The sequence below is a fragment of the Apus apus genome, chromosome 5 (genome assembly GCF_020740795.1).
Source record: "Apus apus isolate bApuApu2 chromosome 5, bApuApu2.pri.cur, whole genome shotgun sequence".
NCBI lineage: Eukaryota > Metazoa > Chordata > Aves > Apodiformes > Apodidae > Apus > Apus apus.
In genome coordinates, this window is record NC_067286.1 from 42029055 (window position 1) to 42039038 (window position 9984).

Genomic DNA, 9984 nt, shown 5'->3' on the forward strand with positions numbered 1-9984 from the left:
CAGGGACAGCAGGGTCATGGCTTTCTTCATTTGCTGGCACATCTGGGCAATTCTGAGGGGGGATCTTGACTGCAGCCTGAGGCTGCTGGACTGACCATGCTTGCCCCACTGCTTTGGCAGCTGGTATGAGGGGAATGTTGGCCAGGGTGAGGAGCCCACGGCAGCACCGGGCCCTGGGGTGGCTGATGCCTGCCCCAGGAGGGGATAGCCCACGGGCCAGTGCTTCCCAGGGAGCGGTGCAGGCGTGCGCTGCAGCAGTCCTTGGCTGTCCCCTCCGCTCTGACAGGCAGCTCAGAAATAGCAGCTGGCCCAGTTCTCCCGCCCCCGTGGCCCAGATCTCTAAGAACTGAGGTTGCTCGCACAGCAACGGCAACAGCAGCAGCATCAGGCACTGCATTTAGCCCATGAGCTCAAACAGCGGGAGAGGCTGCCAGCAGGATCCCAGCCTGGCTGGGTGACGCTCCTGCTTGGAGACTGCGCTGCAGGCTCTGTTTGTTGCTGTAAACACGCTCGCTGCTGCAGCTTCCCTGTTACTATCTATAGCCGCGATCTTGGCTCCCGTGCAAGGCGAGCTTGCGGTCTGGCTCCCAGCTTAGCCTGACCTGAGCCAGGGCTGCCTGACATCCCCGTCGTGGGTGGGTGTCTCCGGGCTTCGCTGCAACAGGGATCAAAACAAAACCCAAACTGGAGGAAAGGACGAGCCTCACTCCTTGCTGGTGGTTTCTCGGTGGCGCTCTGCCAGTGCCCTTGGCAGGTGTCCCAGTAGCCCCGGGTGGTGCTTCGAAGCTCTCCCAACGTAGCTGGGGGGCTGCGGCCCCCCAGGCTTCCCTGGTAGGGCTTCCCAATGCCCTGTGCCATTACCCTCGCTCTCGACTATTACTCTGCATATATTACAGACAAGTAAACAGTGCCACATACCCCTTCCTCCCTGCAGGGAAGGCCAGTGGGGTAGGCCAGTTGTCCGCACGTAGGGTTCGCAGTGCCCCCTTTTCAGCTACGAACAGACCTCGCTCGCTGCCGGGGACGGTGTGTCACTAGTCGTGCAAAGCGCACTCCTGCCCCCGCGGCTGGTGCGTGCCCGGCGCACGGCCCTGCTTGGAGCACCCATCGGCGGTTGGGCTGCGCGGGGACCCCCCCTCCCGCCCCCGGGAAAGGGTCACCTGCGGCGGGACGGCGCCCGCGGGAGCACTGGTGGTGCGTCGAGACCCTTGGCGGGGTCTGGCCGCGCGTGGGGGGCGGCGGCGGCGGGGCCGCCCCGTCCCATCGCGCCCGTCCCATCCAGCCGCACTTGGCTGCAGCCTGGAGCGCTTCCCGTCAGTCACGCCCCCTCGCACAGGATGTATCCCATATAAGGATATCTGCGTCAGTGGGTTCCCGAGCTCGGCCCTACCACTCCGCGCGGGGGGGGGAACCCCGCCACCGCCCCCCCCGCGCCGCCCGCTGGGCTCCCCCCGCGCCGCCCGCTACCTCCCGCCCCTCGTCCCGGCTCGCTCCGTCGGGAGGCGGCGGCGGGCGGTGCGGGGGGCGGCCCCGGGGGCGGCGCGGGGCGGGCGCGGGGCGGGCGGCCCCCCCGCGGGCGCGGGTGGCGCGTCCCCAGTGACGTCGGCGAGAGGGTATAAAAGGGAGGCGCCGCGCGGTACTCGAGCAGCTGAGGCAGCCCCAGCGGCGGAGAGGACAGACTCGCGGCGCGGACCGGACAGAGGGACGCACGCAGCCGGCCCCCTCCTCAAGGGTGCTCCGCTACTACCGCATCGCCCCGCACCGCCAGCTTGCGCGCACCGAGCCGACATGATGTACCAGGGCTTCGCCGGAGAGTACGAGGCGCCCTCCTCTCGTTGCAGCAGCGCTTCCCCGGCCGGGGACAGCCTCACCTACTACCCCTCCCCGGCGGACTCCTTTTCCAGCATGGGCTCGCCCGTCAACCCACAGGTGAGACGCCGGGCACGCCGGCTGCGTCCTCGTCGTGGGACGGGAGCGTTCGGGAGGGGACGGGACCGCGGGACGGGAGCGGGCGGCAGGGGGTCCGGCGGTGCCGGCGGGGGAGGGCAGGCTGTGGAGGGCTGTCCCCTTGCTCGGGGGAGCGGCTCCGGTGTCGCGGCGAGGCGGGCGGGGGGAGCTGTGGCCCGGGCCGCGCTCTGCGGCGGGTGTGTAAAGCGGCTTCATTGATAAAAACGCGAGTTCATTGAGGAGACTCCGGAGCAGCGTCTGCGTCAGCGCAGACGTCAGAGATATTTATAACAGGCCGCTCTCGTGTGGAGCCGGCGCTGGCAGCGCGGCGCCGCGGCCGGCGCGGCCCCGGGGGCAGCGGGGAGCGGTCCGGGCTCCCCGCTGACGGCAGCCCCCGCCTTTCCTCTGTCCCGCAGGACTTCTGCACCGACCTGGCTGTTTCTAGTGCCAACTTCGTGCCCACGGTGACGGCCATCTCCACCAGCCCCGACCTGCAGTGGCTTGTGCAGCCCACCCTCATCTCTTCGGTGGCACCCTCCCAGAGCCGTGGGCACCCCTACGGCGTGTCAGCGCCCGCCCCCGCCGCCTACTCCCGCCCTGCAGTGCTGAAGGCGCCGGGAAGCCGCGGGCAGAGCATCGGCCGCAGGGGCAAAGTCGAGCAGGTGAGCGGGGACCGAGGTTATTGTGGGGTGTGTGGAAGGAAACGGGGAGGCGGGGACGACGCGGCTGGCGGGCTGCCCCGGCTGGGGGCACCGGACTGGCGGCGGGACTGAGCGGTCTCTCTCTGCCCACAGCTGTCCCCGGAGGAGGAGGAGAAGAGAAGGATCCGCCGGGAAAGGAACAAGATGGCAGCAGCCAAGTGCCGCAACCGGCGGCGGGAGCTCACCGACACGCTGCAGGCGGTAAGTGTCGCCCGGGAGTTGGGGGGGGGGCACCCGAGGGAGGGAGGGTGGCAGGAGGGGGCGGGTGGGACGCCAGCCGGGCGTGATGCCGGCCGTGACTGACAGCCCCGCGCTCTCTGCAGGAAACCGACCAGCTGGAGGAGGAGAAGTCTGCGCTGCAGGCAGAGATAGCTAACCTGCTGAAGGAGAAGGAGAAGCTGGAGTTCATCCTTGCGGCCCACCGGCCCGCCTGTAAGATGCCTGAGGAGCTGCGCTTCTCCGAGGAGCTGGCGGCTGCCACCGCTCTGGACCTGGGCACCCCCAGCCCCTCCGTGGCCGAGGAGGCTGCCTTCGCCCTGCCGCTGATGGCTGAGGCCCCGCCGGCCGTGCCGCCCAAGGAGACTGGCAGCAGCGGGCTGGAGCTCAAGGCTGAGCCCTTCGACGAGCTGCTGTTCTCCACGGGGCCGCGTGAGGCCTCCCGCTCTGTGCCCGACATGGACCTGCCTGGGGCCTCTTCCTTCTATGCCTCGGACTGGGAGTCGCTGGGCGCCGGGACCAGCGTTGAGCTGGAGCCTCTCTGCACCCCTGTGGTGACCTGCACCCCGTGCCCCAGCACCTACACCTCCACCTTCGTCTTCACCTACCCCGAGGCGGACGCCTTTCCCAGCTGCGCTGCTGCGCACCGGAAGGGCAGCAGCAGCAACGAGCCCTCGTCCGACTCCCTCAGCTCCCCCACCCTCCTGGCCTTGTGAGGGGCTCCAGCACTGACTGACCTGCCGGGCCCCCTCCCCTGCCCGTGCACCCCCACGGACTTGCCGCAGTGCCCCTTGGGGCTCCCCGGGCCTGGGGAGGGCCCTGCCACCGACCCCCCCCCGCCCCATCTGGCCTGGCGTCCCGGGGCCTGGCAGAGCGTCCTGCACTGAGGCCTCGTACCTCTTCCAGAGATGTAGCAAATCGCATGGAGTTTGTCTCATCCCCAACGGCCCATCCATGAGAGCTGGTAGTCTGTAGCATGTCCCACATGGCTGGGTAGGTGACTCCCTCCCCTCCTTAGTATCACTAGCATTAACTAATTAATCTATTGGTTTTAAATGATTGGAATTTAACCTGGTGCTGGGTATCTCCAACTTGTATCTAGTGCAGCTGATTAACAATAACTACTGTGTTCCTGGCAATATCGTGTTCTGATGACTTAGCAATGACCCATCTTACATGGGGGGGAAAGAGACTCTATTTTATTTTCTAGTAGGTAGATAAATAGCTATATCCATGTACTGTAGTCCTACATCAATGTTCATTGTAACTTTACTGATCATGCATTGTTGAGGTGGTCTGAATGTTCTGACATAAGTTTTCCATGAAAACGTTTTTATTGTGTTTTTAATTTATTTATTAAGATGGATTCTCAGATATTTATATTTTTATTTTATTTTTTTCTACCTTGGTCTTTTTTGACATGTGGAAAGTGAATTTGGATGAAACTTTAAGCATTGTTTGCTTATTATTGTTCAGAGACATTGTCAATAAAAGCATTTAAGTTGACTCCAGGAGCTGTCCTTGTGTTACCTTTTGCATTGCTTCCCTGTGACCCTAAAGGGGTTCCCTGTCCTCTAATTTAGGTTGGGCTGTATAAACTGCAGACTGGTGTCAGCTGCCTGAGGCACAAGGTGCATTGGTGTGGGAATACCATTAAGGCCAGATCTGTCCCTGTCCTGCTGTTAGGGCTGGCTGTGGCCCTTCCCACCCACCCTGGTGGGCAGTGGGGTGGCTATTTATGGCCTTCCCTATTGTATCTGTCTAGGTCTGGTTCCTTCCTATGCCTCTGTGTCACCTGCTGTGGCCTTTCAGGGAAAAGCTGGAGGCCCCACTGGAAAGGAGGTAAAAAGGGCAGGTGAGTTCATGCCTCTGAATCAGGAAGGCCCTAACAGCCCAACTTCCTCCTGCCTGGGGAGAAGCAGACATGCACTCCAGCTTTGGGTACCCCTAGACTTGGTCTGGCATCTCTGGGAGCAGCAAAAGTGTATTGTCTTCTGGCTGTGAGGGGAGGAGAAATGCTCATGCTATTTTTCCCCACTTTGGGCTGAGTGGTACAAGGCAGAACATTAATCCTTCTCTTGCCTCTCATTTTCTATTAAAGCTAGCCCAGTCTTTGAATGAATGAGTTATGGCAAACAGCCCACATGCTCTGGGAAGGTGCTTGCCTCTCCTACCCAGGATAGAGGGGCTGCTACCTCCTGTCATTCCTGCTGCTTGTGCAGTAAAATGTGCCCCTCTGGCAGGAGAGCAGCTGGAGCAGATAGCCCCTGTGTGCAGAGCACTGCTCTGCTCCCTCAATACTAGCACATGAAGAGTCCCATGAGCAGCTTCAGAGCTTGCTTTGCAAGGCCTGCCCTGTACAAAAGCAGATATTACACGCACAACTTCCCATCTTTTGGTGTTAGGCTGGAGGCAGCACTGACAACTGAACAGAATGTGCCCAGTTGCTAACTGAGATGCCACCCACTGTGAAACAGCTACTTTCATGTTGCCACTCCAGGTTACAAGGGCAATACCCATGCACAGCAAATGCACAGTAGTGCTGACCCCTGAAGCAGTCAAGTAGGTGTAGCTGCAAGAAAGTGAGACTCACGTGACAAGTAATGCTGTGAAGTCAGTAAATCTGGAATCACAACATACCTTCTGCTGAAAGACCATCAGGTTCAGAGCTGGAGGAGGCAAGAGGTCATGCATGTTGTTGAAATCACCAGAAGTTCAGCAGAGGCAGAAAGGAAGCAGGGCTCTAAAGTCCCTGCACAATCCCTTCAGAGTAGGTGAAGTGATCCTGGCCCCATCATCTCTCACAATTGCTGGACAGCTTAAAGCAAAATCTAGTGCTGAATCCTGAGAGACAGCAATCCTTTCTTCCTGACAGCAAGTGCCAAGTGTGCCAGGTCTTGCATTTGTTACACAATGATGTCAAACTCAGGGGTGGTACTACATGAGACACATTATGTTCAACTCTAGGCTCCATTCCTATTCCTTGCCTTCAGCCAGGCATGATCCAGAATTCAGGATGTGCTGTATAAAATTTACAGAGTGTCATGGATACCATGACTCTGCTTCCAAGCATTTGAGAACTCTGTAGCGAAATCTCACTTAAATCAGCAGAAACCTTGCTACTAACTTCAAAAGAGCCATGAGAGGCAGTAAGGCAGCAATCTTTGCTTGGAACTGATTACATGCATGTGCTTCAATTATAAGCTGTATCTGATACATCACACAGATATTTCTACACAGCTTTGTGAAACAGAACAATGGACTGAGATAAAACAAGCAGCTAACGCCCACATTTCTGACACCCCCTGTGCTGATCACATCGAGGGCGGTACTATAATTAAATCCTAGCAATCAAACTGTAATACAGCGCAAGGAATAGTGGAATTTTTATGAGGAATTAAAAAAGTAGAGCCATTTAAATAACACGAAGAGCCTTAAACAAGTTTATAATCGAAAGAAGAAGGGCTGCACGGCAAAGTAGCTCCGGCGAGGGAGAGCGCTGCGGTGCCAGGACTGCAGCCCCGACCCGCTCCCGTGCACCCGCTCACCCCGCGCCCGCAGAGCTCCGGCCCGCGGGCCGGGGCCGGGCGGTCCTTGTCCCCGCAGCGCCGGGCGCAGAGGCCCGAGCTGGCCCCGCTGCCGATACCTGGAGTCACGGCGGAGGTTCCCCGCGCCGAGCCAGCCCCAGCGGTAGCCGGGCGAGCGGCGGAGAGGCCCGGAGCGGAGGCAGGGCGGCCTTTCCCCGACAGCCTACGCGCTGCCGGGGGCGGTGCGGACGCTCCCGGGCGCAGCTCCCGGGCCTGCCCCGCCGCAGGCACAGCCGCTCCAACCCCGCCCCGGCCGGCCAGAGGGTCGCCCGCGCCTCACCGCCCTCCCCGGCCCGCTGGGCGATGCAGCGCCCGCCCCGCCCCGCCCCGCCGCCGTGTTTGCTGTTGGGTTGCCGGGGCGCCGGGCGCGCCAGGGCCGTGACGTGCCGCTCCCCGGGGCCGCGCCGGGCCAGTGCCGTGACGCCGGCGCTTCCGGGCCTGCCCAAACAAGGGCAAAGCGGCGGCGCCCTCTCCCGCGGCCCGGCCCGGTGCCCGGCGGCGCGTGGCGCTGCGGGGAAGGTTCCAGAAGGGAGCGCGGGTGCCGGGCCGTGCGGGCAGCGGCTGGGGCGCCGCCGTGTTCGCCTCGGCGCCCGGCCCTGGCAGCAGCTCCATCGCCGGGGCGGCTGCTTCGTGTGCTGTCCCGCCGCGGGAGGGCGGGAAGGCCCCGGGTGAGCTCCCGCAGCCCCCCGCAGCACCCCCGTCCTCCTGCGGAGCGAAGCGCCAGCGGAAGGAATGGCAGCTTCTCCGCCTCCCCGTGGTGCTCGGTGCTGAATCCCGGATGGGTTCACACGTTACAGCTCGTACCTCTCGCTGGCCTTAATTAGCCGTCCTGAGCATCACCTCCCCCCTGCAGATTCAGTGGTCAGCTCTTAGCTGCGGTGGTGGAAGCTCAAAGATGATGTAATTTGACAGCACATTAAAAAAATGCCTATTGACAGCTTTTAACTTGTGATGGAATCAGGTGAAAGACAATAATTACTACTTTTTCACTGTGCTTGCAGTATCAGAGCTGCCCGGCGAAGCCTGACTCCAGTGTGGCTGGTGAGCAGGCGCCTGAATCCTTCAACACTTGTTCTGCTGGTACTCCTGTCCTTTTGTTGTTACTTTGCCAATTGATCTGACTCTTCTGATTTCAGTCAAAATAGAACAGGAAGCCTGCCAAAAAAGTTGTCAGAGCCAGTGGACAGTCAAAAATAGATTGTTCACAGGAGATTGTGTTCTAGAAAAGTAAGTAAATTAGTATTTTGTTCTGTGCTCACTGTTGAGGTACTTCAGAGGATTCCTGTGCTTATACTGGATTTTGTGAAAGATTGATTAGAGGGTATGTATCAAGCTGAAGTGTCTGTAGAAAAGGTTATGAAATAAACAGCTAAAATAAAAAGCACTGAACAGTTGGAATGCATGATATTAATCCAAGAGTTCTAAAAGAAGTCGAGATTTAAATAGCTGAGCTGCTTACTAATGGTTTCATGTAACATCTCATTTAGAAGTACTTTGATAATAGGGAGTGATAGTTAATATGCCAATTAAAAACAAACAAACAACTGGCTAGAAAATTTCTGGGGAGCTGCTTAGCAATGAGCCTGTTAGCTGTACCAGGCAAATTAATGAGAACTGTTTAAGAAAGTGAACTAGTGGCTGTGGGGAGAAAATGGTGTAGCAGGAGAGCTGGCAGAGTTTTCCTGAAGAGAAGTGCTGGCCTCACCATTTGTTTGGAGGCCTCTGAGGAGTCAGCAAAGCATGGGGACAGGAGGGATTCAGCTGGTCTCATCTGCTTGGGTTTCTAAAAAGCATTCAACAAATTCTATCAGCAAAAGATTCTGAAGAAGCTGTGGAGTAAGAAGATGAGTTTTCCTGTGGGTAGATTACACTGGTTTTAAGACAGGCTGCTGGCAGACAGAGCAAAAACGGTTTCTTGGTGGGAGGAGTCAATACGTGATGTTCCACAAGGATCTGAATTGGAGCCTGTGGTCTGAGAAGAACTCATAGTTCAAAGTGAGTGGGTGATGCAGTTTGATGTACATAAATGTAAAGTGTTTCAAATGAAAGATAATCAATCCTGACTTTAACTATCCAGGAACCGTCTAGAAGCTGATTTATCCCTTAGGAAGAAGATCTTGACATAATAATAGTTCTGTGAAAATCTCAGCTTAAGGCTTGGTAAATGAGAAATCAAACATTAGGAGGTAAGAAAGAAGAGCTAGAGAACAAAGCAGAGAGTATCATTATAGCACAGGGTAAATCTGTGGTGTGCCAGTGCTTTGAGTGCTGTGTACAGTTCTGATCTTATCTTCAGAAGGACATAGAACACTGTGAGGTACAGAGAAGTAAATAGGTGTTCTGAGGTGTGGAACAGCTTCTGGGTGAGAAATAGATGAATTAACTAGGACTTCTCAGCCTTACAGAGGCATCAGTGAGGGCAAGTTTCTTTCGACATGAGAATGATGTACATAAAAAAAAAAAAGCAGGGGAAAATGTGGGATAAAACCAAACTTGACAAGGTTGCTCATTCCATATTGTGGTTACTTGTGGAAAACCTTGTCCCGTGATTTTGTGGATACTACAAGGTGTTTGAGCTGAAAACAAATCCAGAAAACAAACAGAAGAAAAAGCTAATGAGGACTATTAAAGGCAAAAACATCCCCTTTGGCTGCGGAAGTCCTGATTTTTTGTAAATTTCTGAGGCCTTGGCGAATACTATGAAGAGGCAGCACTGCATCCTGACTTTGTCCTTAACAACTTTCTTCAGGGGGTTTCTCTCAAGTGGTGTCAAGACTGTGGCTGATGGCAGAGAGGGGCAAAAGGTGTGCTCGATCTGATCAGCTATGACTATTCCTACGTGGGTTTTTAAGTATTTAGCTGAAGTTTTGTTCTTATTCTGTGCTTCCTTATTGCAATGGTATTTGGAATTTGTTTAAATTGTTGCAAGATGTGATCTCATATGTCCGTGCTTCTCATCCGTTCAGATCTTTTGCTGATAAGGTTGTTCTTTGGCGCTGCTTCCGGCAGGCCTTCCAGACATAGTAGGTAGGCTGGTGACCCAGGGAGGTGCTGAAAAGAAACTAACAGCTCTCCTTCTCATTTGGAAACAGCGGATATCCACAAGGGACCTGGATATTATATCAACAGGATATAATGGGAAAACAAAAGAAGGTCATAACTAGCATGCGGACAAAGTATCTTTATTTATTATTTCCAATTATGGAGTTCTCATTCTGTGTCCCCTCCCCCTGCATTTATGGCCTGCAGAACAATAGATTTTCAGCTCCTCTTAACTGATTATATTTGAGCTCTGTTTTTATCCAAATCTTTTGTAACTTGATCCTGTTGGCTAAAGACAACAAGCTGCAACATTAAAGGAGTAATTTTAATTCTGATTGCATTGCAACTTCCATTTGGTAAGGATTTAACTCTTTTTAAATAGCCCATCTTGAATCTTCTCATACTTAGGAATAAGAGAAGTGAAACCAACTCATAGTACAGTATTTGTATAAGTTTGCTGAATTATTTGTTTTGAATAGGTAACACTGTTG

The 9984-nt window shown here is 56.1% G+C and overlaps 1 protein-coding gene across 1 annotated transcript; it reads left to right on the plus strand.

Moving 5' to 3' along the window:
- The first annotated feature begins 1660 nt into the window (after positions 1 to 1660).
- Positions 1661 to 4378, plus strand: FOS (Fos proto-oncogene, AP-1 transcription factor subunit). The gene is made up of 4 exons (XM_051622113.1): positions 1661 to 1929; positions 2364 to 2609; positions 2742 to 2849; positions 2972 to 4378. Exons 1-4 carry the CDS (start codon positions 1789 to 1791, stop codon positions 3578 to 3580), a joined length of 1104 nt encoding a protein of 367 aa, XP_051478073.1. The 5' UTR covers positions 1661 to 1788; the 3' UTR covers positions 3581 to 4378.
- Positions 4379 to 9984: the final 5606 nt, after the last annotated feature.

Coding starts and splice junctions, on each gene's coding strand:
- FOS (XM_051622113.1), top strand. CDS start 1,789: ATGATGTACCAGGGCTTCGCCGGAGAGTACGAGGCGCCCTCCTCTCGT. Junction 1,930..2,363: donor GCTCGCCCGTCAACCCACAG/GTGAGACGCCGG, acceptor TCTGTCCCGCAG/GACTTCTGCACCGACCTGGC. Junction 2,610..2,741: donor GCAGGGGCAAAGTCGAGCAG/GTGAGCGGGGAC, acceptor CTCTGCCCACAG/CTGTCCCCGGAGGAGGAGGA.